The 27,968-nt window shown below is 43.5% G+C and overlaps 1 protein-coding gene across 10 annotated transcripts in view; it reads right to left on the bottom strand.

Moving 5' to 3' along the window:
• LOC147024871 (dedicator of cytokinesis protein 7-like) overlaps window positions 1-27,968 on the bottom strand; it is a 212,571-nt gene that overhangs the window by 56,775 nt on the left and 127,828 nt on the right. For 8 of the 10 annotated variants that reach the window (XM_085885204.1, XM_085885210.1, XM_085885205.1 and 5 more), the window contains 10 exons: window positions 16,611-16,697; window positions 12,452-12,625; window positions 12,280-12,337; window positions 4,340-4,498; window positions 4,018-4,193; window positions 3,482-3,571; window positions 3,198-3,293; window positions 1,147-1,287; window positions 793-906; window positions 491-661 (listed from right to left, as the gene is read on the bottom strand). In XM_085885204.1, the coding sequence (XP_085741330.1) occupies window positions 491-661; window positions 793-906; window positions 1,147-1,287; window positions 3,198-3,293; window positions 3,482-3,571; window positions 4,018-4,193; window positions 4,340-4,498; window positions 12,280-12,337; window positions 12,452-12,625; window positions 16,611-16,697 (1,266 nt within the window). The remainder of the gene's footprint in view (window positions 1-490; window positions 662-792; window positions 907-1,146; window positions 1,288-3,197; window positions 3,294-3,481; window positions 3,572-4,017; window positions 4,194-4,339; window positions 4,499-12,279; window positions 12,338-12,451; window positions 12,626-16,610; window positions 16,698-27,968) is intronic. The other 2 variants (XM_085885213.1, XM_085885214.1) reach the window with 1 other exon arrangement.

Below are 27,968 nucleotides of genomic sequence, written 5' to 3'. Positions count from 1 at the left end.
TGTTTGCAAATTTGAGGTTCATGGAAGAGTGGGGTGAAAGAGGGCAAAAAGGCAAGGGATTGACAGTGGGGTAGTGGGGCCACAGGTAGACATAGCAAGTGAGGGAATTAACAAACAGAAAAGGAGGGGAGAGGAAGGGAGGAAAAACAGTAACCTATAAGTAAGAGGATTGGTTTAGGCAAGGTTAATGGGGGTAGAAAACATTGAGGTCAGAGATGGGTGATGACAGGAGATGGTGGGAGGCGCACCACTAACTTGAAGTTCTGGAGGGAACAGTGCAGTTGAACTGCCACAAACAGGAGAAAAGGGGGACAAAGGAATAGAGGTGTGCAGAAAGCCTGGATTTTGTGTGTTTAACATGGAAGAGGTTACTGGAAGAATTTATACGTCCTGGAAAATCTGGGGAAGGTTGGAGGGCTGAGAAAGCAGTGGGGCAAGACCAAATGAGAGGTGGTCAATAAAAATTGTCATAACTACAATTCCACTTTACCTGAGAGGTTGCAGAAGAAATGGAGGGTGATGGAGAGGCAGGAGGAGAGAGAGCACTGCATGGCAGATTGAGGGTAACATAATGCTCATGGCTGCACACGATGCGTAGAAACTCAAGTTTGAGAGAGATGAGAACGTTCGGGCTGGGTAGTGAGCTCACTTTGCTGGCCACCTGAAATGGATGTATTCAATTAAATTGAGACCCAAATGTTTGGTTCACGACACTAAACATGTGACATCACGTGACACATCAGTGTGCATCACAAAGGCAAATAGAGCCCTTAAAGTGAATCAAGGACTCACCTGCTTGAAATATGCCTTGATAAGTTGAAAGACAAATCCACGATCCATAACAGAGAAAAGGTCATTGAGGAAGAAAGCCAGGCTCGTGTTGAGCCGCTCAATCATCTCCATATCCTATTGAGGGAATGAAGGGAATTGAGGAGGGGCAGGGGAGGGGTAGGGAGGGAGGTGGATGGTGAAAGATTGTGCCATATATAGTATGTGCACATAATGTGCGGAGAGTCACTCTCAATACACTATTACACCAGTAAAGATTTGTTTGTAGCTTAATTAGAAAACGAAAACCCTCAAAAAACCTTTCTACTTTCTTACGAATGAAGTACATGACAGTCATGAATGACGTGTGCTGCTCACCTTCTGGAAGCGGTTAACTATCTCGCCAGTGATGGTCTGCACCAGAGATGAGATATCATCCAGGAATTGTTCAGGAAAGCGAGTTTTCCGTGGAGCGTCGAGACGGTCGGTGGAATTCAGGTGCAGGGCCATGCTCTTTACCTTCACACATATGTTAGGGTCATGTCAGATAGATTGCTCAGGAGAAATAGTATTCGACACAAAATATCTTATTTAATTAGAAGAGGATGTATTCTTCAGAGAGTAACATATATAATGCAAGGATGAATTTCATGGTTCTATTTAGAAAAAAATAGGTTCCCTCACTTCTCCCCTCCCCCCCCCCCCCACCAAATGTCTATGAACCAATGGCAGCAGATTGGCAGCCGACTTAATGTCCACTCTGAAGGAAAGCGTTCTCAAGGATGCAACATCCTGCCTGTGAAGCAAAGGGATTATATATCTCGTCAGATTGGCTACCTCTGGGCTATCCTGACATATCAACTCCTTTCTTGCCTTCATGTATATTCAAAGCAAGATTACTCCAAATGACGAATTCGTACCAGTCAAGCCTGAAACAAATCATGGCTGTTGGGGAAAAGGGAAGGTGGGGAATGATTTGTTGTGTGACAAAATCATATTTCGGACGACTGTCATTACATTTGCACACTTACTTAAGTTTAATCTCTTGCTTGTGAGATCGGGAGTCATGTTGTGTTGTCTAAAGAGATTGCAAAGGTAAGCACAGGAAAATAATGAAGCAGGATTGGAGAGGTTTTCAGTTTCAGATAAGACTGCTAAATATTGCCTTTGATGATCTGGTTTGTGTTGGACTTCAATCATTCCAAAGGCAAGCTTGTGTAATAGGAAGAATTAGACAACAAATGATAAACACGGATAAACATCATGTCAATGACCGATCTCAAAATGATCTTTCTTCCACTCAAATCTTCTTGTTGCTGTTAGTCGATGCAATGACCTTACTTTCTGCAACATGCAACTTTTGAAATGACGTATGAATGCTAACGAGGCCTTTGTGCATTAATTGTGTGTTTGTTTGCAGTGATTCGGTTCTGCTCGCCGGGCACGTTTAACCTGCCGTTCCTTGGCTGAAATCTATGATTGTAGTCGTCTTCAACATAATTTTCGGCATTTAGACGAAAGAGTAGCAATTTCAGAATGGTTAACCTTAATTGTTCTGTTCCTGAATGCAAATCGGACACACGGAAATACACAAAAGATCCATGGATGAGAGGAATCAGGTTCATACCATTTCTTGTTAATAAAATTAGCTAGCGGTGGCAGTAGTACTATCTGTCTCTGTCTCTGTCTCTCTCCTTTCACCAATAGATGCAAAAATCTTGTATAATTTCTCTTGTGGCCCCAGAAAAAAAAGATAAATATGTACAGTATTTATAACGGCACTCACAGCCCATGCAACTCCCTTTTTAATCGTAAATATCATAATTTCCAACTTAACCTGTGCATGAACAAGCCCCAGATATAACTTTATCATCAGAGTTAAGAAGCACAATGGTTTGGGAAGAAAGTGCCTATCTATTAATCTTTGAGCCTTTCATGGGCCACATGATTGAGAGTTTTTGCAGTTTATTTTTTTTTCTGCAAGATATAAACGTTTTGGACAAGCTGATCGAAAAGTTCTACAAATCCTTTGTTGTGCTTAGGCACACCCCTTTCTTGCAGGTAAGTTTCCAAGTATTTTTGGCTTCTTTAAAGGCTATGTGAGCCATTTTATGCTAAAATTCTTATCTGGTATGCTTGATACATGTCCAGGCCACCCTGATGGACCACATTATTCATAGTTTCTGTGCATGCACACTGAGCAATGTAACATCATCAGTGGCTTGGCTCAGGTATAGTAACATCTCCTCGGTTAAGAGTTCCAAAATGGTCTATAGTTCCATGAAATACTGGTCTTAAAATGACAACACCATTTTATCCATGAAACACTGAGAGGTCAGCAAATGACAATCTAAAGCATTACAATGGGCATCATTGGTTCGTTACCCACAATTTCATGCAACATCCAACATTGGTTTCCAAAATCTCACCATGATCTCAAAAAAGAACCAGGCCTCATGTAGCGTTATCTCATGCATGTTTCCACTGCTGACCACCCACTGTATGGCCAACTCCTCATGGAAAATCTGCATGTGGAACAAGAGGCAAAGGTTTCACTTCAAAGCGAACTTTAAAATTCCTTCAGGCTGTCACTAATACCAGTTTATTAATCTACAACTTGTGAAACGTGACCTCTCAAATTCTCAACTAACAACAAATGCGAACAGTGATAAAGGCAGCAACCCACGTATTGTGGGACTTCATGACCTACTACCTTCTTGGCGTGGCCGCGCCCCGTCACGGCCTGCAAGAAAGACGAACTTTCCGTGTAGGTGGACATGCGGTTACCCCCTCGCTCAGAAGCCTGGGATGCAGCTCAAGGCCGGTAGGAGGAACAGGACGTGGACACGGCAGGGAGGGTGAAGAGCGATATTGGTTTTGGAGGATATAGGGGGACACGGGATCGCAAGCGGACAGAGCAGCACAAAATGAGTGACCAAAACAAGGAACAGGGATGACCACTGGAATAGTAATAAAATACAACAGGATATTAAAACAAACACTATATGGCAATGGTATTGGGCAGACAGCCATCCTGGAACCAGCAAGTGATGGGGACGCTCGCGGTGTTCACTGGGATGAACAGCGACAGCCAAAGATTGCATGCTGGAAGCTCCATGGAAGGATGGAAGCTCAAGCTAGACCAGCCAAGACATGCATAAAACCTACTTTGCAAACTGCAAAAACAATCCCTTCCCATTCACTGCATAATTCCTATCCGATTTCTGTTCACTACAAGAACCAACTAACCCCTCTTGAGGTTATAGCTCGAACTTCCTCGTCAGGTGAAGCTGAGGGGGTGGCCGCCAGATCGGGGTTGCTGCTGCTAAGCGTTCGAGAGCAGGAAACAGCAAGACTAACAGGGCGACCAGCCGCACGTGCCATTGTAGCAAAGTGAAGAGATCCATTACCCGGAGAACTCGGGCCTGGAATGGGTGGTAACACGGCCCGGATGAAATTTTAACATACAGATGATTGATGAGCAATGTCAGTGAGTCAAAAGAATAATCGTTTTTTATTGATCGGCTTGAAAAGAAAAACAGGAATAAGTTTGATGGAAGGATTGGCCTACCCGGCGGAGAGCAGGTGACGTTCGGTGGATGGAATATGTAGTGAGTGTACGAGGCAAGGAGTGGATTGCGGCCATGCTGGTCTTGGCTGGATTCCAGGTTGCGGTGAAGGCGGCTTACTATGCCGGCCATTGCCTCGATAGCTGCTTGACTGAGGTTCACTGCATGGTGGAAAGTAAAAGCACAGGAAGTGAAAATGATGGGATTGAAAGCATACAAGCTGTTTATGTGTGTGCGGAGTGCATGTGCGGAGCAAAAAGTGGGGTTAAGCAAAATTGGTTCACTTTGTCTGTCTGCCTATCTGTCTATCCACAAATGTCAGTTTATGATCGAGGAAAAACTTAATTTCAATTGAATGCTATATTTTGAACACGAATCAGCAAATGAATCGGAAAACAAACCTGTAGTTTAGCAGTACTTTGGCTCTGAATTTGTCCTGATCACGTATGCGGTGAGAGGAGCAAGATAATTTTTCTATTTTGTCTGCCTGCCTGGCAGTCAAACAAAACTGAAAATCATTCCAAACAGGAAACTTACTGTCTCTAAGGATGTCAGAAAGAACACAAATAACAGGCACGAATAACTTATGTAACATGTTAAATAAAATGGTGAATGAGACGTTGCATCAATGGCAGCAAACTTCGTAAATTTGTTTTTCTACAACCTTTAAAATCTTAATTTTATTTCAACTGAATGATAGAGTTGAACACTGTAAAACACAAATTGAACGATTGGCACTTTTAAAAACATTTCATTTTGCAGTACTTGGACAAAATATTACGGCATTTTTACATCATCTCGACCAATCACATTTGCCGTTCGCAGACCCCGCCCATGTCGTTTTTTTTCTTCTCAAGATTGTGCTGTTAGGTGTTCTATGAACTTTGTAGTTGTTACTGTTTCTGGAATCTTCAATCTCTTCACCATCATTGAATGACTCACATCCATTTCATACATTACAATTCTCTGTCCATGAACGATGGAATACAAAGTGCATTGCAAATTAAATTTGGGAAAACAATCACATGAGTTGAATCAAATATGATTGCTTCAATGGGATACCATGATTCATGTTATGAGTCTCATGCATGTCTGAAGGACTCATCATTTCTAATAATATCATGATACCTATATATGACTACCATTTGCATCATAATGGTATTAACACGGATCAAGATTTGGAGTGGAGCAAATATCGATGTAAATACCAAGGGGGCGTATACGTACATCTGTCTAGTCTCTCTCCTCTCTCTCTCTCTCTCTCTCTCTCTCTCTCTCTCTCTCTCTCTCTCTCTCTCTCTCTCTCTCTCTCTCTCTCTCTGTGTCTCTCTCTCTCTCTCTCTGTCTCTGTCTCTGTCTCTGTCTCTGTCTCTGTCTCTGTCTCTGTCTCTGTCTCTGTCTCTGTCTCTGTCTCTGTCTCTGTCTCTGTCTCTGTCTCTGTCTCTCTCTGTCTCTGTCTCTGTCTGTCTCTGTCTCTCTCTCTGTCTCTCTCTCTCTGTCTCTCTCTCTCTCTCTCTCTCTCTCTCTCTCTCTCTCTCTCTCTCTCTCTCTCTCTCTCTCTCTCTCACTATCTCTCTCTCTCTCTCTCTCTACTTTGTAGCATTGTCATGAAATGCCATCGGCATAGCTTGCCAATGCCTTACAAGTTTGCTTGCAGCATCTAAATTAACTTGAAACTCCTCCATTTATTCTGTTCAACCCAATCGAAAGTAGACTTTTTATCAAAGTTTTCCATGCCAAATAGCATTTAATGGAATTCCAGTGGGCCGTGCTTAATGCCCAACCGTCATGGGATCATTGTTTTTGTTGTTCTTTGTTCTTTGCGTTCTATCAAATGACATTCCATCCCATCGGTCATCCTTGGCGGGTCCATCTGCTCGTTATGAATAAAACAGAAGAGAGTCTTTGAACAAGCACGATGTAATTGCTATTTTATGAATGAAAACTCAGGAATAATGATATGATTAAAGATGTTCATTATTGTCCTGAACACCACCAACAAAAAATCCCAAACAAAAGTGCATTAAAAAAAACTACACAGTTCATAGATCACGGTACCCCACACAGTGTTCAAGTCAATACTTCAATTTTAATAGAATAATCATTTTAAAGATCGTTTTAAAAAAACATCCGCAAGTTTAGCGGTATTGAGGCAATCTAAAACAGCACATCACATTTATACACCACCCTAATTAACATGTCCAAACACTGCAAATCTGGAGGTTCTTGGAAGTATTAAGAAGGCGATTATTTGTGTTTTTCATTGTTCAAGTATATAATTCAATTTAAATGAAATAAAGATTGTAAGTGATATAAATAAATTGATTCTGGGTTTTACTACCGTTTTACACAGTGTCTATTAGACCACCCGATGGAACACATTACATGAGTTAATCGTGCCTGTTGCTTGTGTTCTTTATAACGTCCTTAAAGTAGTAAGTTTCCTGTTTGGAATGATTTTCGATTTTGTTTGACTGCCACAGAGGCAAACAGAGTAAAAATATTATCTCATTCCTCTCCACACATGTGTTAGATTCAGATTCAGACAAACACTAACAAATTCAGAGACAAAGTACTATTGAAGAGCAGGTGTTTTCTGATTCATGGTCAAACTGGAAGGGCACTCGGTAGAGCGCACACCTCTGCCACGTAATGCCTGATCCACGAGAACATATCTGGCCCAATACATTTTTGAAATATCATGCTATATAATCGTTTTTGGCCCGATTCTTCAATGGTGAAGAATCACTTTAAAAATTAAAAAATTCTCGTATCCAGATCCAGATTCAGATCTTCACAAGAATTGAAACAATTTGTCGTCGTCACACATCCAAAGCGTCCACCAACTGTCATCCGAATCCGTCCACAACTTTTTGAAATACTGTGCTATACATCGGTTTAACCCCATCTCTCAATAGTGAAGAATCACTTTAAAAATTCTAGGAGTCGGATCCGGATCTGGATCTTCACCAAAATCTAAGCAATTCGTCCTTATCAAACTCCTAACCTGTCCACAAAATTTAATCCGAATCCGTCCCCAACTTTTTGAGATATCCTGCACACAAACAGACAAACAAACAAACAGACAGAGACAGGTGAAAACATAACCTCCTTCTACCTTCGGTGGTGGAGGTAAATATAACATTAAATATAAATATGTTATTCCTTGATCATTAACGGACTGTGATAAACTCATAAGATGGTTTGACGGATGGACGGACAGACAGACAGACATGAATCAATTGCTTAACACAGCTTTTCGCTTCATGTGTGCGGGGTAACAACAATACTCCATACAATGCATTTCCTAAAATTACTGCATCTCGGTGACAAACAAAAGCAAAATAGTTCTGTATGGTATTCAGAAAAGAAGAAGAAGAAAAAAGAGGTATTCAGAAATGCTTCATCTCCTCATCTCTGTGCAGCCTGACCTGGTACTGTACTTTGCCCTCACCTGATCTGGTGCATCATATTGATGTGCTTTCTGTTCAGCACGACCTGGAGTCTCTCCACTAACCTTGTCCTTGATAAACCTGCTCATAACAAGCCAATATTGCTTCCTTTGTGGAACTAGAAACACCCTTTCTCTCATTTTGTGGTCGAGGAGGGGGTCTCTGCTAACATACAGAAGTAGTCGTCTTCACAACCTCGTGAGGGTAAGAACGGGGATGGCGTGGGGGAGGGGGTTATTTTGCACCTGTGACCTGACCCTGGGTACCCCAAGCATGTAGGCAAAATTTGGTGGAGATTTGATCAGCCGTTTTCGATTTTATAAAGAGCAGACATACACACACACTCGGAGGTTTGCCTTGTTTTATATGGGAGAATATCGATATTGGTAACACCACATTTTGATACTGACAACAGAGTATGTGCATGAGAGACCGGAAGAACTGAGATGGAGAGAAAGCAGCAGTCAATTATCTGGGACTTCTTCAAGTTAGGGGAAGACACTAGAAAGTTTGTTGTGTACAATGCTTGTCAACAATCCATGTCACACTGATGAAAGCCAACAAAGACTTTCAACGCAACAAACTTCGTGCTTCATTTGATAAACAAATACAAGCAAAACTTTTACAGAAATACGAGGAGGTACTGATAGCAGATGAATCAGACAAAAAAGATGTAGAGAAAGCAAGAAAAAGACAGTTGTCATTGAAATAAAGTGCAGATCATATGTGACTCTTGAATATCAATGATCACAGAGCCCAGCGTATCCCCCAGCAAATCAGTGAAATGAAAGTGACGCATTGCCAACCAATCTCAATTGTGGATAATGGAAGATTGTTTCACTTGTTGAAGGTGCTTGAACCACATTACTATCTTCCGAGCAGGCGCTATACGACGGAGACGGTTGTCACCGAAAATCACGAGGGTGTGAAGTCAGAGGTGCGAAATCAACTTTGGCAACATTTCCTGGTTTTGTTTCACAACAGACATTTCGAGTACAGGGAAAAGCTGTGACTCCCTCCTAAGTTTAACAGCCCAATCGGCTGACAGATTCCTTTTAAAGGAAATCTTCTGTGCTGCGTGCTGAGTGTCTCAGTGACTCTCACACAGGAGGGTATCTTTGTGCCAGATATGTTGATATGTTTGAAGAATGGCATGTCAAGCGACAGCAGCTTCACCTCATTCTTCATGACAATGTGGCCAACATGGGCAAGGCTATCAGGGACGGCTCATTTAACGAACAGGATCGCTTTGCTCATACCTTTCAAATGATTGTACGTGGTGTGCTGGCACTCAAAGAGCTGTTCTTGAGAAGTACGTTGCTGAGCTAGCTAGCCTCTTATCCCATTGACTGAGGGAAAGTCTTGTCAGTGGTAGATTAAAAAGATGTGCTGATTTCCTGTTTTGGCTTGTCTTGCCAAAAGATACCTGTCTGCACCATCAACTTCTGTCCCTTCAGAAAGGTTGTTTTCAATTGATGGAGAGAGTTATGATGAAAAGAGGAATAAGCTGGCTCCTGAGAGGGCAGACATGCCATTCTTCTTGAAGAGCAATTTTGCTCCAGTTGCTAGTTCATACAAATACAAGCGTTGACAGATTTAGATCGTTTTGCTGTGGGCTGCTGTTGCTAATGTCCTAAAAATAAAGTTGCATTGGCTAACATTTGCTTGACGTTGTGTTAAATATCAGTCTTGGTATCACTTGATGTTTGCATGTAAAAATCGGTTATCAGCATATCGGTCAAACATTAATTATTCATTTTATTTTCCCATGCATTCCACTGCCTCCTCATTTGCCGTTTTTGATTTGTTCTCTTCTGTATTCCTTTCATCGCAGGTTTTTTCTCCGTTTACCAATCCATAATCTGTGTTGAGCTTTATCTTGCAATAAAAATAACCTTGAGACATATATGAGACACTTTGTAAGGCCGTTCAGCGGCAAGCGCAGCTGGAACTCCTAATCAAGCCAAATAAGCATCTTTAGTTCAACATCCGTTAATGATTTGGAAGACCAGCTACAGTACAAACTAGAAAGAGCAATCAGAGATTGTAAACCCATGCCAGAACTTGTTTTGTGTGGTGTTGGTGTAGTTTTGTGTGGTGTATTTTGCATGGCGTTTGTGTACTGGTGTGTTACGTAATTAATGAGACATAATTAGAAGTGCCACTTTATAACTGCTGGCAGTGATGACCATGTCCCAAGACATCCCGCTTTGGTTGGACACCTGATCCTGACCCATGACGTTTTTTTATTATTATTCAGTTGAATTTATAATGTGATTAAAATAAACTCAATTCAAATCAAATGGAAGACCAAATAAGCAAAAAGCAAAGATGAAGTCATCAGGAGGAACCTGGATAGGATTCGCATTTCAGCTGCTACTCATCTACCCTCAAACCAATCCAGGTACAGCCAAGTGAGCCTTTTTCAAAAATAAAAAAATCACAAGAAACCCAGATCAAAAAATTAAATAATTTGGGTTGCCAGACCACGTGTCCGATCAAGTTGAAATTGAAAACATGTATTCACAATCACAACGACATCATAAATGTGAAGTTTCATTTCGATTAATGAAGCGGTTCAACAGAAAACATTATTTAATATTTTTCTTCAATATAATATGGCTGCCAAACCATGTGACCTATCAATTATTCCTCAACAAACTTGTGCACCCAAGGATCGGGGAAGATTTGTGTGAAGCTGCTCTGGAGAAGATTTTTTTATAGGTTTTAGGGTAAATCCAATATGGCTGCCAAACCATGTGACCAATGATGTTTAATGTGTGACCCTTTAGTTCCTCATGGATAGGCAGTCATACGTGTAAAGTTTCACCTCGATCTGTTCAGACACTTCAGAGAAGAAGATTTTTGAAGGTTTAAAAAAAAACAATATGGTTGCCGAATCATGTGACCAAGTATGTCATCAATTTTTTTTTTCTGTGGACCATTTTATCCCTAAATGACCCTCAAAATTTTTCATACTCATTAGATGTAGCATTCTACACATGCAATTACGATGTCATAACGAAGGGACCTATGACATCATTAACAAGGACAAATGTGTCCAAGAGCCACGTCCTAAAGGCAATAACAACAACAACTTCCGATATTGTGTCACGTGCCTTCACGGAGCCAATAGCGAGACCCGTCATGGGCGATCGTCGTTCATGACAAGAAAATAATGTATTTACGAAATTACAATACATTAAATGGAATAATCTTTAAATAGTAACGTGAACTTTTCTAAACTTTAAAGCAAATGTCCGAATATATTTAAAAGTTGATGATAGACGCTCTCAAAAGGCACCCTCAATGCGAGGATGTGTACAGGTGTTTAGTATTTAAGGAAATCCGGATGCTGTATATAAAAGAGCCGAGTCCTAAAGGTTTTGTCAGAAGAAGAAGAAGAAGAAGAAGAAGAAGAAGAAGAAGAAGAGGAAGAGGAAGAGGAAGAGGAAGAGGAAGAAGAAGAAGAAGAAGAAGAAGAAGAAGAAGAAGAGGAAGAGGAAGAGGAAGAGGAAGAGGAAGAGGAAGAAGAACGCGGAGCTCTCTTAGAGCCAGCGTTCGCTACGTGAGACGCGGATAAAAAAAATCACACTTATTCCCCATGAGGAGTACTTGCTATGTGCCAAGTTTCAATTTTTTCCTTGTATTGGTGCAGTTTCAGACACAGGTCCAAATTTTTCCCCATTTTTCCAACAAGGCTGCCACACCACGTGACCTATGATGTCATAATTATGACTAAAACATGCGACATAAGTAGTGGCACCAATGGTTAAAATTTTGTCTCAATGCGACAAACGGTTGCGGAGAAAAACACGAAAGTGCTGTGCGGACAAACAGACAGACAGACAAACAAACGGAGTCAAACGCAATACCTTCTCCTTCGGCGAGGGTAATAAAGCAATACTGAGAAACGGAAACAACAGCAACTGAAGACAGCAACTTATCGAAAATTATTTTTGTGAAAGTTAAGAAACAAATGAAGAGATCAACAATTATCACCCTAACCCTGACAAGGCATCAAAATAGCATTGGAAATCAAAGTAAAGCTACAAACATCATAAAAACTTTCACAAGCCAAATTGAAGTTACTCTGACACTGAAAAGTAAAACAGCTGAAACCAAACCTTGTTCAGGGAAATCTTCCCATTAACCCATTACTCACCTTTTAGCTGTCTAGCCCAGGTTTCGGTCTCAGCCGAGCTATAAACTGTAATCGTGGTGTTTCACAGGCAGGGTAATTCATCAATATGTATGCCGTCCTTTGGATGGATGTTAAACTGGGCTTCCCGTCTGCCAGCTTTAATTGGTGGACGTTAAGGAACCCACGATGTGTTTGGTGAAAGAGTAGGCCTGTTATCGCTGGCACCCTGGACAAAATACAAATTCCTGCTCTAACCTACAGTGGATACTACATCAGTGACACAGCCATGCCCCCAACAATGAGGGAAGCCAGCAGCCATGTACTGCATACAAAATAATGGACTCACCCATTTGGCCAGCAATTACTGGGGGACGAACGGTCAGCAGCACAAGTTTGTCCAAAATCTGGTGAAAAAAAAAATCGACACGTTTTTAAGTCTTTCCACTATATTTTACACAAAATCAGCAGAAATACCAGGAGATTATCTAACATTTTCACCTACACACTGACACACTCACCGGATGCAAGAAATGAATGAGGGGTTCAAGCTGGGAAGATGCCAGCCCAGAAAGGCTTGCCCGTAGCTCTGTTTCAAGCGTTGCCTCTGTCACTCGTGCCTCACCTACCCGCACTGGCAATGTCTGCTCCTCAAGTGTCCCACAAAGTGCAACAAACCGCTCCAGTGCAGTGTCCTGCTTCCCGTGATTACAAATGATTGGATAAATATAGTACTTCCCTTCGCAGAGAGGGGAGTGATAACATTCAGAAAAGTCGAGATACTTGTATAGATGGGGCAAAACATTGGCAGATGCAGTTTAATGTAGAGAAATGTAAGGTACTGAGGATGGGTAATAATGATGCAAGGGGCAGTCTTGGAGCATGTCATACGGGAGAAGGATCTGGGGGTGGTCGTATATACAGGGTGTAAGCCCACAGTGCCAGACAGCTATAGGTAAGGCAAACAGGGTTTTAGGTTGTATTTGTAGTGGAATAAATTACAAATCAAAAGAAGTGTTACCACTGCATCGGAATTAAGTGAGGACTGATCTGGAATATTGTGTGCAATTTTGGTCACCACCAATGAGAAAAAAACACAGCTGCCATGAAGAATGTTGTGGTTTCAGGGCATCCTGGAGAGATCACCAAATAGAGCAAGTTATTTCATAGTTCAATGTAACTGTCTGTTCAGTGTAACTGTCGAAAGTGTAACTGTCCAAAGTCTGTGTTGATCGGTCTGCATTGCAATTGTGTTGTTAGAAATCCGATTCCCTGCTTTCACATCCTTGTCTTCACTTGAGATCAGTTTCATTTTCCTAACTTCAGGGTTTGCCAAACCTCGTAGCCTCCTGGTAACTCGCATCCTCCATGTACTGTATAGTCACTCAGCTATATTTCCTAAACTAGTTGAGACTGACTAAGCCGTATCCTATCATGTTTGGCATCATCCATCATCATTAATACTAACAGCAACTTGATGTAGTACTGCTCTCCCCTTTGGGATGGCTCGCCTGGCTCACATCTTGCTCAGCTTGACACCATGGGAACCAAGGCTTTCAAGATCATTGGAATATCTTACAATGAAGCTGAGTCGATGAGCCTATCACTTTGCCATCGCTGACAGTTCGGTGGTCTCTCTCTGTCTTCTTCCGCCTCATTTCTGGTTTTGCACCCTCTGCCCCTTCTGCACTTTGTCCCCCACCATCTTCCTCCCTCCCCCCCCTCCCCCCAGGTATCTTCAGGAAGCACACGGTCCTCCAGAAACCCTCTCCTCATGAAACTGACTAAATCCAGAACCACTGCTCACCTCCACTCATTTATTCCCCTTTTATCCCCTTTGTGGAAGCAACTTCAACAATCTCTTCAATCTCATTCTTCCATCTCAAATCGACAGTCCAGCACCTAGCGCAAGTCACTCGCCGCACATGCCGGGTTTCGGGCTCGTTTCGGCTTTCGGGTAAATATAAAAAAATATATATATATATTGTTGCGGTTCTGGAAACCACATACCTCGAAGGCAATGGTACCCAACATACAGTGACCCCCAAACAGTTATTTCATTAATATACGTACAGGTAGACCCTTCCCTCATGTCTAATGGGTCAAACAGGACGAAGTGCGTTGTGTGGATCTCATCGTTTGGTCTGATTATGTCTTTAACTTCATTCCTACTCTTTTCCTGTTTATACTGGAATAAATCAAAGTAGGCAATGCACTCAGACGGCCACCTGTAAAAACTGCAGCCACACCCTTCACTGTAAGAATGCGTCTTCGCAAAAGCAAACAAACAACCTCGTCCCCGTGGAACAGGACACACATGGTGCGTTCTTTTCAACCTATTTCTGCATTTAATAATTATATCTATCCTTTTTTTCAATCCAAATCTCCATCTCATACTTATATCTATACTCTTTTCAACACAAATCTATGCAATACAAGCCTCATAATAAATAACCACATGTACAATAGCGGAGCTGCGCACACTGTACAGGGCATGCATAGTGCATCTGTTCATTTGGGTTTGCGCATGGGTTTACAATAACATCTTACCGTCGATCTTCGCTTGCCACCGTGGCCACCAATGTCTCCCCCGAATGGTGGAGGTCTTCTCGCACCTCCGCCTCGACGCAGCCGCCACCAAACAGAGGTGGGTTGTGCGCTCCGGATCGCTCGGGCCGCGAGGCCTACCACGGAGGACGCGCATTGATCAGCGCTAACCGCGGATTGCTGGGGGTGCCCGGGCAGGCATGTGGGAGCTGATGTGCATCTCGGCCAGTCGCCGGGGCACGACCCAGGAGTTTGGTGCAAGGCAATTCCTATCACGGGGTTCGGAGCGAGACGATTCCGCAGCTCAGCTATGGCTCGTCGGATGTACAGTGAGGCCGCTTCCGATCATGGTGGCCGGGCCGTGCGGTGGCGGGGGCCCAATTAGAGCACCCAATTCGGGTGACAACACATCGCTTCGGGGTGGCGCCTTGCCCTGCACCACAGGGTCTATAAAGGATGGGTCGCGAGGCCGTCTGCACTCCTGTTCGTCCTGCTCTTCCTCTCTGTCTAGCCTGGGATCGATCTCTGCATTTGCCTGCTGACTCCGCCGTTCTCCACCCACTTGCTGCTGACTCCGCCTTCTTCCCTGCCTTGTCGCTAGCTCCACCCACCCACCTGTTCCTGTCTGCCACTCCACCCACTCGCTCTCGACTCCACCTTCTCCACCCACTCGCAGCTGTCTCCACCCAAATTCCCTCCCCCATGCCTGACAGTCTCACCCTTTCTCTGGATCGGCGCAGACACTTTTCTGCACCGTAGCCAAGCAGGAGACGATGCGCCAACTATCAAGGAGGGATCGTTCAGCGGAGCATCCCCCCAAAACATACTGGTGGCGCGATCGGTCAATCGTGTAAGGTATTATGAGACCGTTTAGCCTCATCTCCTCTCATTTTTCTTCTCATTAACTCCTCTTCATTCGGTTTATTGTGTGTGTGTGTGTGTGTGTGTGTGTGTGTGTGTGTGTGTGTGTGTGTGTGTGTGTGTGTGTGTGTGTGTGTGTGTGTGTGTATGTGTGTATGTATATGTATGTCATGGTGCCTGACCTCGTTTTAGTTAAGATTACAGAATAATTATATCGGGATGAGTCTGCTCTGTGTCTGCTTTTGCAAGTTGCTTGTTTTATTGTCGCACCACACATTTCTTGCTATCTCTGCTTACACAGAACAATAAATCTATTCATTGTGCCACAAATTTTTCCTCGCCTGCCTGTAATAAATCCTTAAAATGTAGAAATGTACCCAGCTCATTTTTGTCTTTTCTTTCATTGATCCAGCATGGTCCGTATCCTAGCCTATCCGGTACTTTATTCCCAACGATCTGTTCCTTTTAGCCGGTATGTCCTTGGCAATGTCACTCGGCTGCATCTGATACGGTAAGATGATCCCGTTCGGACAAGGCGTACCGAGGGCGTGTCCCTCGGTAATTAAGCCACATGATTATTTTTATGGAACCAATATTAGACGGAGGACCCTAAGTCACGTGGTTGAGTTATTGGCGTTCATGGTTGGTTAGCAACCCGCCGTGTCACAGAGTTATCCATGTGCGATGGCCTGCGATTCCGGGGAGTCTGGTGGGAACTCGAGATAGCTTCCCTCCCGAGTGGTCTTCTCACCCAGACCCCCGGCCGCAACAATATATATATATATATATATACTTTTTAAATTACCCCTCTGCCCTTATAGCCAAAGAAAGGTACCTGAAGCAATGAAGAAAAGCTGCACAAGTGTGCCCTCTGTTGTTTCAAACCCTACCCAAGTTTCTACACAGATACAAACACTCAGTCTCAGACTGCATTTCATAATTAACGTCAGGCAAAATAATAAATTTATTTTCAAACCTTTCCAATTTAATTTGAGCTTTGTGTGTGGTGTACTCCATTAATTTGTTAATTGTCTCCTATTGTCATTGATGATATATGTATGTGAAAAAAAACTTTGCATTTGAATCTATACATTGCACCACTCATTTCATTAAAAAAATGGAATTCCAACAGAAGCTTCTTTACAACCTCCAAACATCTTCAGGGTGGTTATTCAGAGCATGAAAATCAGGATGACACAGCGCAACAACGATAAATTATGAAGAAGTGACATTTGAGAATAGAATGAAAAACAATGAGAAAAAGAGTACCACCTGTGTGTGTACAGAGGACATGGCCAGTATTTCGACACTGAATACGCCTTTGTGTCCATCTACCCATTTCACACCGGGCAGCTGAACCTGCACGCACACACACCACATGTGTACACACACACACACACACACACACACACACACACACACACACACACACACACACACACACACACACACACACACACACACACACCAATAGTTGGTTCAATTTGTCACTTCTCATTTTCCATTTTGTGCAATATCCTATTTACTCATGTACAATTTAGATTGCGAACGACAAGAATAAAAACTGTTTTTCTTATCAGTGGTAACTGCATTCACAGATGTACTAAAATAAATAATAAAACAGAAATGCCTACGAAAAAGCTTTGTCAAAGCTTAATAGTAACCTTCATCTCTGGTGGGAAGGCCAACTCTTGCATTTTAGCCCCTCCTGCAGGTCTTTTGAAAAATAATCACGTCTATTATATACTACACAAAACTGGCAGAATAAAACGAGAGTGAGAATGGCTTTGCAAAACATGTCCCCTACCGATCCCAATGAATGTTCGGAGATATAAAAATTTGTGCTTAGCACATGCTCGAGCCGATTCTGGCAACAAGATGACGAAGAAGAAGAACCTTTCATTTTTTTATTTATTGACTTTTTGAGATATCCCACACACAATCAAACAAATAAACACACAGACAAACAAATAAGAAAACATCATGCAGAACATGATACTTACAAAATTCAGAAAACAAATTTAACCTCAAAAATAATTGTTGGTTGAATTCAATGACCAAATATGCAATAACTCTTCATATTTCAAATGAATCGGATGAAAATTGACAATTTTAGAACTCCGGTCTATGTTGACCTTTTGGCCTATGTGGACCTCAAAAATAATTTGTGGTTGAATTCATTGACCTGAAATATAAATCCTCTTCAAATTTCAAGTCAATCGGATGAAAATTGAGGATTTCAGAAACTTGACAACTTTGTTGACATTTGGCCGATGTTGACGTTTTGACCTTTTGCACTCAAACACAATAAGCTTCTTGCTTATGCCAAACTCTACCATGTGGTGAAGCTTTGTGAAGATTGGTTTAAAATTGTGACCTGCAGGTGATTGACAGACAGACAGACAAACAAGAATATTGCGTTGTGCAGAGCACGGTACTTGCAAAATCCACCCCTCTCCAAAGGCCATGCATACATCAAATTATCCATTTCATTAAGATTAAAAATGACAATCTTAATCAAAGCTCAGGTCAATCAGATCAAAATTGATGATTTTTCTGATTGAAATTGATGATTTTAGAAGTTTGACCTTGAGTTGACCTTTGACCGTTTGACCTCAAAAATAGTTGGTTTCTCAATTCAGTGATCCAATATGCAAATCTTGTTGAAATTTCAAGTCAATCGGATGAAAAATGACGATTTTAGAAATTCGGCCTCAAAATGACCTTTGACCTTTGACCTCAAAATCAATAGGCTTCTCAGTTGAGACTACCTCTACAACTTGGTTAAGTTTCATGACGATCGGTTTGGAATTGTGATCTGTAGGCGATAAACAGACAAACAGACAGAATAACAAAATCGGCTGACCAATATACTTGAAAAATCTTCCATTTTCACTTGTAACAAACAAACAAACAAACAGACAGACAGGGGTGAAAACATAACCTCCTTCCACCTTCGGTGGCGGAGGTAATAACTCGATGTACATACATGAAGCAAAAACATGCGTACGGCTTATGGGCATATACTGTATTATATACATCATGGTCACTTGTGTATATACATTATGCACCTGGGATCATTCCAATTGCACTTGGCTATTGATTGAGACCCAGGCCTGAGGCCTGCCGATCTGTGCTACTTCATGCAATGGCAGCAAATGATTTTAATGGGAGTGGAGTCAGGCCAGCTGTCCAGCCAATGGGTGTAAATCAGTGGTGTGGAGTCTGGGCAGCTGAACACTGACCCATGTACAACACGTGGTATTTTCTCAGTTTAAAAAGGGCATAACTGTAAAAAAAAAATTGACGAAACGTCCTGAAACTCGAACTTATTCTGTAACTTATCATAATAAAGCCATGTACCAAGTTTCAGTTGAATATGTTAAAGGGTTAGGGAAAAAAAGGCTGAAAAACCACAGGTGGGACGGACGGAGGACGGATGGACAGATGGAAAGCAAACCTATAGCCCCTCTGGTGAAACCAGTAGGGGACAAATAAACACACCTAATTGTAAGCAAATTTTTTTTAAACAATCAGTGATATGAAAACGTTAAAATATTCGACACGTGTTCGCGTTTGGTAGCATATCCTTTGGCATCGTACAGTGCTTGAACTCATTACTGCATTCTATTCACTGATGGGAACTAAGAAAGTGGGGGACAAACACATTGGTCTGTCGATTTTGGAAAGGTCCATCAGGAAAAGAGAGTGGTCATAGCCTAGCCTCCCACCCTGTTGCAAAAGGTGACGAGCGACGTTGACCCATGATGGAGAGGGTCGCATGTATAGCATGCGAAGAGCAACCGAGAGTCGAAAGGCCATTAGCCGGCTCTTTATGTCGACCAGGCCTTGTCCTCCATCGGTCAGTGGTAAACTGAGGACCCCAGGTCGCAGCCAGTGTTTTCCGTCCCAGAAAAAGGACACGAAGCACTTCTGGAGCTGTTGAAGCAACACCGCTGGAGGATGCAGCACGAATAGCCTGTGCCATAAGGTGGAGGCCATCAGTGTGTTGATGACCAAGACCCTTCCACGGTATGACAGTTGTGTAATCAGACCTTTCCATTTTTGCAGTTTGCCCTCAAAAAACACAAGCAGACCAGCCCAATTTTTTGCTACTGTGGTATTATTACCTAAGAACACTCCAAGGTACTTCACACCATCATTGGCCCATGACAGTGGAGCAGGAAGTCTTGGCGTCAAGTAGCACAACAGACCGAGCCAAAGGGCGTTCGTTTTGTTCCAATTTACTTTGGCTGAAGAAGCCTTTTCAAATAAGGACAAACAATAACGAACGATGTTAACGTCATTGATATCTTGTACGAATACACATACGTCATCGACGTATGCCAGTACCTTGATGGGCCGTTCAAGCTGGGACAAACTAACCCTTGTTAGTCTACAGCGCAAATAAACCAGTAGGGGTTCGATGGAGAGAGCATAGAGCAACCCAGAAAGAGGGTAACCTTGTCTAATTCCCTCGTTAATAGACAAAGGTGCAACAAGTTCATTGTTTATCTTAAACACACTATAAATATTATTGTATAGTATTTTAATATAAGAGATGAAGGTTGAACCAAGTCCAAACCGCTCAAGTACTTCGAAAAGGTACCGATGGTCAACACGGTCAAAGGCTTTCTCCTGATCAAGGAGAAGAAGTCCTAAATCTTTTGGGTTTTCCTTGCACAGTTCAATGATGTCTCTCACAAGGGAGATGTTGTCATAGATGGAACGTTTTGGGACACAGTAACATTGGTCTTCTTTCAACAACGAGGATAAATAAGGAGTAAGTCACGATGCCAGGGCTTTTGAAAATATCTTATAGTCCGTACATAACAGGGAGATAGGACGCCAATTTTCAATACTCAGCATGCCTCCCTTTTTGGGGATGAGGGTAAGAAGAGTTCGTCGGAAACTCCGAGGTAGCTCTCCAAGTTGGCAGCTTGCGTTCAAGGTGTTAATGAGTTCTGGACCCAATAAGTGCCAAAACTTCTTGTAAAATTCGGTTGCGAGTCCATCCAATCCAGGTGCTTTTCCAATGGCAAGGCCGTGCAGGGCAGTGCCAAGTTTATCCAAAGTAATGGGTCTTTCCAGTTGGGAACGCCCATCTTCACACAACACTGACAGGCCTACGGAGATAGAGGCGACACTGACAGGATTTATTTGCTCCATTGAATATATTTTCAAAAAGTATTCCTTCACGAAAAGTTTGATTTCTGATTGTGTATAGGTAATGGATGAATCTGCGAATCGTAGCTGAGAAAGCTGCTTACTGGGAAGACGTTTCTCTAAGGAAAAGAAATACTAGGTTGGTACGTCTGCCTCATTCAGGTGTCGCACCCTCATCCAAACTAAGGCACCACGTGCATTCCTGTCGGTTATCTCCTTTAATAAGGACTGTTTCTCAGTTAAGGTTTTTTGTATGTTACTAGTATTTTGTCCGATGACCCGTTGGAGTTGTAAAATCTCTAACTGTAATATTTTCTTTACTTCATGGTCAGCGCTTGTTGAGAAAAACTGATACTGTTGAGAGAACCCTTTAATTTGGGTTTTTACTAAATCCCACCATATCAGTGGGTTAACGGACAGCTTAACTTCTCTTCTAGGAGAGCCGTCCAGAAGGATTCAAAGGCCTGAATGAAGATGAGGTTTTCTAGTAAACTGTTATTGAATTTCCAATGAGAGCTCCCTGGACATGGTTTAGAGAGTTGAATAAAGACTCGAGCTGGGGAATGGTCAGAGAAACCAGAAGGCACGATATCGGATTTATAAACTCCATGTAATAAATGAGAATTTACATGGATGCGATCAAGCCTCGCAAGTGAGATGTGGTTGTTTAAACAACGACACCAAGTGTAAGACCGATCAGAAGGGTGCTGCACGCACCAAATATCATGAAGATTATATTTCGCAATGATGTTTGCAAAAAGTTTTGCGGTACATGGTTGGGGTTCCGGCCTGTTTCGGTCACATGAAGCATTAACAGTACAGTTAAAAATCGCCACCAATAATTAGACAAGTCTGCAAATCCAGTGTTTGCAGGAATTTTCTCAGTTCGGCAAAAAAGGAGATCCGCTCGTCATTTTTGCTTGGAGCGTACACATTGAGAATTGTGAACTTGACCTGATCGATAGAGAAGATCACGGAGGCAAGGTGTCCATCAATAATACTCATAAAATTAAGGCAGGACGGATGGAAATGTTTCCCTAAGACAAACATGATGCCTGCCTTCGACGTGGAGTTGTTACTGAAGAAACATTCCTTGTCCATAAATAGTCGTCACTGAGCCTGAACAGATCGAACAGCATGGGTCTCTTGTAACAAAGCTATGTCAAGACCATTGACTTCTACCAACACTTTAATTTGGATCTTGCGGAGCAGACTCCCACCACCATTAACATTTATTGTTCCAATCTTGAAACTGGCCATGAGGAAAATAATAGCTTCTAGGAATAAGATCAGAGGTGGGATAATTAATTAGGATCCCTTTTCGCCTTGGCAATCAGTTTTTTTTAAGCGGTGACAGTGTGTCTGGTGGAAACCGAATAAGTCAGGCTTACGTACGATAGCCTGAGCACACTCAAGGAAGGACGGTAGATCTGGAAAGTATTCCATCAGGTTTATATTGCGTTTCCTGTATGTATTTTGTAAGAAGTCTTATTTGTTCAGGGGGGGGGGGGTAGGACTATGACTGGTGAGCTTCTCCATCGTTTCCACCTGACTGTTCCTGTTTGCTTCCTCCAGGTCAGATTCGTCAGAATCGGTTTTAGTTTCTGAGTCACACAAGCTTGTACTGTCCTGCATATCGACACTGTCATCAGTATTGATACACGGATCTGTACTGGGTACCACGTCTATGTGCTCTTCCATTGTGGGAACATCTCCTGGTGAAGTAATGGAAATGATCGGGGGAGTTGATGAAACAGAAACACCATCAGTGGATGTAGCGATATCGCTTCCCTCGACCGTAACGGTGTTATCGACCTCCAACGGCGTGGAGGGACACAGGACTTTGGGGGTCTCTCGTAAAACATCCATTTTAACATTTCCTGTGTTTCCAGCTTCACCACGTGATGGACTGGGAGCAGTAACATGGTTAACATTTGTTTCACTATTTCCCGCTGACAAGGATTCAGGGTTAACATTTACCGAAGTGATAGCAGGATCATCACTAGTGGTCTGTGTTTCACCGTCAATGGACTTTCCAATGGGAGAGTTTTTAAAAGAGTGAAAGTTTCATTTACTGCGATAACAGGTAAAGCGGTCTCTGTAAGGGAAACGTCTATGTCCTCACCGGCAAGTAGGGTAAACTTGTTGGCCATAGGTACTGGGGTCCGGGTCCATTCCGGGTCCATTCCGGGTCGGCCTTGTCGAGTGACGTCGGTCACAACTGCGGGACATCACCGACAGATTCCTCGTTTGTAAATGCTCCTTTCTTCTGGGTTGAACGACCATCAGGTAAAGTCTCTCTTTCTTGATGAAACGATGGTGAAACCATCCCAAACATTCGTTTTGCTGTTTAGACTATCGGGCTGGGAGGCCTGGGGGTCATTACCGGGCACGGGATTCGCTTTCTTCATTGTCAAGAAAGAGGAAGAAGAAGAAGAGGACGTATCCTTTTGACGAGGTTTGTTTCATCGTTTGACGAAGTCACCTTTGGGCAAGATCGTTTCGAGTGTCCGAAATTACCACAGTCGAAACATTTCAGGGTGTCAGTGGTTATGTAGACTTGGTAATCATGATTATCAATTTTGAGTTTTAAAAAAATGTTCAAGGTTCTTTCAGCGTAAGAAGGAGGAAGCACCACACAAGCTTGTCTCCGAAAAGACATCACGTGCTTCGTCCGATCGTCCTGGCTCCGTAAAGGAACATGGAGATCTGAGAAACCACAGAACCATAACGAGATAATTCGGAGATCAGCGTCTGATTCTTCAGGAAAGGAGGAGCGTTCGAGATCATGACCTTCACGGCCGGTGTGTCGAGAGGGGAGACGAGCACAAAATGTCGGTCATCTGTTGATAGTCCGGTCGATACGATTTCGTGAACCAGTTCTGTCTCAGACACGAAGATTACCACACGTTTGTTCATTCGTGAGGCTGCACGAACTTTGTCAGTACCGACTATGTTTCCCGTAGCGATAACGAGATCCTCGACGATGACGTCGTCGGGTGGAACGCAGACGACGCCATGTTTTCTTGTTAATGCTTCAAATGCCGAATAACGGGAATACGAAGTCATGTTTAGAAGGGGGAGGAGGGATGATTACTCTCGTGCAGTAATTAAATACGAGCCGAGACAGGTTTCCAAAGGAAATAAACACAGCTACAGTGAAGAAAAAAACGATCAGTTGAAGGGCCTGGAAAGGCCGCCAACTGAAAGCTATCCACAAGAAGCTGTGGGCTCTTTCTCTCTCTATCTCGGGGAAAAGGTATGCGAGGAGAAAACAGGGGGATGGGGAGGGGATGGGATGGGATGAACCGAAAGGCAAACCGTGAAATAACAAGGACAGATGGGCGGGGTTGGGTGACGAAGGCGCGAGGGAAGGCCGAAGCACAAGGTCTAACGAAGAGGGGAGGGAAGGGGAGGGAAGGGGGAGGGAAGGGGGAGGGAAGGGGGAGGGCAGGAGGGAGGGAAGGAAGGAGGGAAGGAAGGAGGGAGGGAGGGGGCACAAATAACGATGCGTAGAAGGAAACAAAGGAAGGGATGTGAAAAACGATGCGAAAGGGGATATAAAGGCGATAAAACAGGGCAGATCACAGCTCACCAAGACCACACAGCCGCCATGACACTCCACTCGACTCACCAACAGCCAGTAGGGCGAGAGAGAGAGAGAGAGAGAGAGAGAGAGAGAGAGAGAGAGAGAGAGAGAGAGAGAGAGAGAGAGAGAGAGAGAGATGGGAGAGGGAGGGGAGGGAGAGCAAGGAGGGGGCAAGGAAGGGGGTTTGAGTGATGAAGGGGGTGGGAGAGCGACACTTCACCAAACATCGCTGTACACTCCAGAAGGTAAGGGGTGCAAAGAGGGGTGGGAGCAAAGAGGACGGGGGAGCAAGGAGGGGTAAATGGGGAGGGTAAGGGGGTGTTCTGGACTTGCGTTTGGAAGTGGGACTTGAAGGGAAGGGGGGGGGGGTGGTCCTGTCTGCCAGCATTAGTACAGAATTGAACGAAATAGGGTATGTAAAAACAGCACTTCAAATAGGATAGCAAAACCACCTGTCACTTCCAAACAGGCACGTACCATTTTTAGAGAGATTATAACATGAGCATCCCTCGAGTTATGAGACTCAAACTGTGGCTGCCAAACTGTTTACCCACTCGGGAACTGGATCTCTCCAAGGGGGTCACACAATGCCCGGAGATGCCTGGAGTGTCAAAGCCAAAGCAAACCGAACAAACGAACACCCTTCCAGCAGCCGGACCAGCTGCCATGCCCAACCCCGCAGTCCAAACTCCGAAACCGGGCTCAGGCCAAGAGACCTGAGAGCCCATTGCACCCTGCAATGCTTATAAACCCCTGGAGACGCCAGTGTTTCATGCTGTTATTTAATTTCAGCACACGTTTACAACCAAAATGTGATAAGCTCCAGAATTTCTCAACCCGAGCTAAATCCCAAAATTCAAACTGCAGATCGAACCCACCAGCAGGTCCAACCGCCAAAAAAGTATCCATCCACCCAACCCATGCACTCCCTGACACTCTGGGCTCAACACATAACACAAACACCACAGCACAACATAACCACCTCCAAACCAAACCACAACTACCTGTGGGAACTTATCACAACCATTCATTGTTTATCACTTAATGAAAGTTGGAAGAGGGGTGAGAGAGAGGAGAGAGAGGAAGGAGGGATTGGGAGCGAGGACAAACAAAGAGATTGGGGGGGGGGGATGGATGGATGGAGGGAAGAAATAGAGGCAATGAATGGAGAGAAGGTATGGATGGATGAATGGAGGGAGGGAAGTTAAGGGATGGATGGAAAGTGGAATCCCAGTAAGTTCTACAGTTGTTCATGAACACAGGGTACTCCAATCTCACAGAGTGAGCATGAGGTGTAAGGAATGAATGGTGAATGAAGGAGTGAGTACCCACCTGCTGTTCCTTCGTCTGTTATTACATTCCCTGCAGCATTTGCAATGAGCTTGGGATTTGGAAACAACTCTCCGAATAATCTCGAAAGTACTCCCCCAGGAGATGTATCTCTGAGCGTCTCCTGGACCTCAGTATGATCACTCTGATGTGAAGGTTAACATTTCAAACTTTTTGTCAGATTTAAGGAAGACAATGGAACACAGGTTTTTTTTTTTGGTTTTTTTTTTTATACCTTGTCGAGGCTCGTATGAGAGCTAACACACAACGCACAGCAAGGTGGGCATGAGACAAGAGGAGCGGGAGTGGGAAGGACAAAACAGTGGGAAACAGACATTAGGAGATCTGTGGAAGGGAGAGGGATGGGGCGGGGAACGTAGGGAATACAAGATGGATATTATAGGGACTTTCAGGAAGGAAAGCAGGGAATTTGAAGGAGGTGGGCTTGGGTGGATTAAAAGAGGTAGAAAAGATCGAGGATTTGGATGGGGGATGGTGAAAGGTGGTGGTGAACAGCTGTTTTGAAGGCCTGGAGGGAAGAATGGGATTGAATGGAGTGAGGGAGTTTATTCCAAAGGCGGGGAAAAAGAGGAATGAAAGATTGAAGGTGAGCAGTGATTCATGATTTTGGTAGTTTTACCAGAAGGGGGTTGTTGGCGGACCTTGAGCGCCCTGCAGAAATATGGTGGGGACAAATCGCAGACAGAGCAGGGGAGGCGAGACTGGAGAGGAGTCGGTAGAAGACAGAAAGACCACCGACCAGCCTGCGGTGAGAGAGTGAGAGGCCCAAAGACTTAGCCTCATCGCGGGAGATGCCAATGATCCAAAATGTCTTGGTTTCGACAGCGTGAAGCCGAGAAAGGTGGGAGGCAGGAGCACCAGCCCAGAGGTGGGAGGCAGGAGCACCAGCCCTCTCCAGAGGGGAGAGCAGTACTCCATCAGGCTGCGGATGAAAGCTTTGTAAGTGGTCAGGAGCTCAGGTGGGCCGAGGAAGGACTTTGCACGACGGAGGATTCCCAGTCGGCGACTGGCTTTGGAGGCCAGGCTTGAAATGTGGCTTTCCCAGGAAAGGTCGGCAGATAGTGAGACCCAGAAGCTTGAAAGAAAGGACTTCTTCCAGAGGATTGTTGAGAAAGTGTATGGGGTGGTTTTCTAAACGGTCCTTTCGGAGAGACATAGTGAGAGTGTGAGATTTGTCTGGATTGAAAGACATGTTCCACGTGTTGGACCAGTTTGTGATTTTACCCAGATCTGCAATGAGTGAAGAAGCTGCTGCTTGCCGGTCTGAGGGATGACAGATGGTACAGCAGAGGGTGGAGTCATCAGCAAAGAGATATGTACTTCATTCACATTATCACCAACATTGTCTTGAATGCAAAATTTGTAATTTTATTTTCAAAAATGACAACAGCTGTGATAAGTCATTTACACCACCATCAACTGTCTCGCTGTGGCTTACAAACATTAGTTTGGCCCATCTATCCATCCCTTTCCTCCATCCAACCCTTCACTCCATCCATCCTTTTCTTCCATCTCATCCATCCATTGTTTCCCTCCATTCCTTCCCTCTATCCATCCATTGATAAGGAACAGCAGGCACGGCACCGCACAACACTGCAAGGTGCAACACAGGCAGATGGGGCCTGAATTTTGTACATTGATCAATGAATTTTTGATTTTGTTTAGCAGAGGGACAGTGCAGAGCTACAGTACGGATACTTTTGCTGCGTATTGCCATGGCTTGCAAACAAACATCTAAGCAGCTTGTAGAGTGCTTGCCAAGTAGCTTAAGCATTCAAGAAAGCACTCCAATGAAACGGTTGAAAAGGAATGGCAGGCTTGGCAAGCGATTAGCGATCACCGATCGGTCATATGAAACACCATCCGGCGCATCAAACAACGTCCAAATTGGACAAATGCACAGTTTTTTTTCTTCGCAGTCAGAACTGTTGCTCAGGTCAATTCCCACATTTTAAGTTTTGAAATTCGTCTCAGGTTATGAGATTCCAGAGCTTTTCGCATATGCGGACACCAAATATAGCAGGCCCGCCTTGAACGCTGGTTTCCACATCGGGGTTTCACTCTATCACGTTTGAATTAGTGATAAAATGTGCTGATCGCGGCATGGGTCCCTCGCAGTGGTCTGACGCAGAGGAATACACAACCCCGCATCTCCGTCTCATCTCACGATCCCACGCTGCCCTCCATCGCAGACTCAGTTGCTCTTTAAATACCATGCCGCACGGACTGTTATCACGTGATATCGCATGATTTAGTTTGATACCGCTTTGATACTGTGATTTAGTTTATTATCATGTGATAGTGCGTGATTTAGTTTTCGCTTGTCTTTTAATTACATTGTGGGGGTGTTCGTGACAGTAAATAGTTGTGAAGAAGAAGAACATGTGGGGTTTTAATGAAATAAGGCAAATGAAACATAATGGAATGTCATTAAAAGCTTGTAAAGTAAGAAGCAAATTAATTCAGTTATGAGGAATGTTGGTTCAATTTTGGAGGTAATGAGAAATGAAGAAATAAAGAATGAA

This window comes from Eptatretus burgeri, chromosome 6 (assembly GCF_056783735.1).
Source record: "Eptatretus burgeri isolate ZD-2024b chromosome 6, Ebu_testis_v1, whole genome shotgun sequence".
In the NCBI taxonomy this organism is placed as follows: domain Eukaryota; kingdom Metazoa; phylum Chordata; class Myxini; order Myxiniformes; family Myxinidae; genus Eptatretus; species Eptatretus burgeri.
Note: the sequence above shows the minus strand (reverse complement) of the source record. Positions and strands in the feature narration are given on the sequence as shown.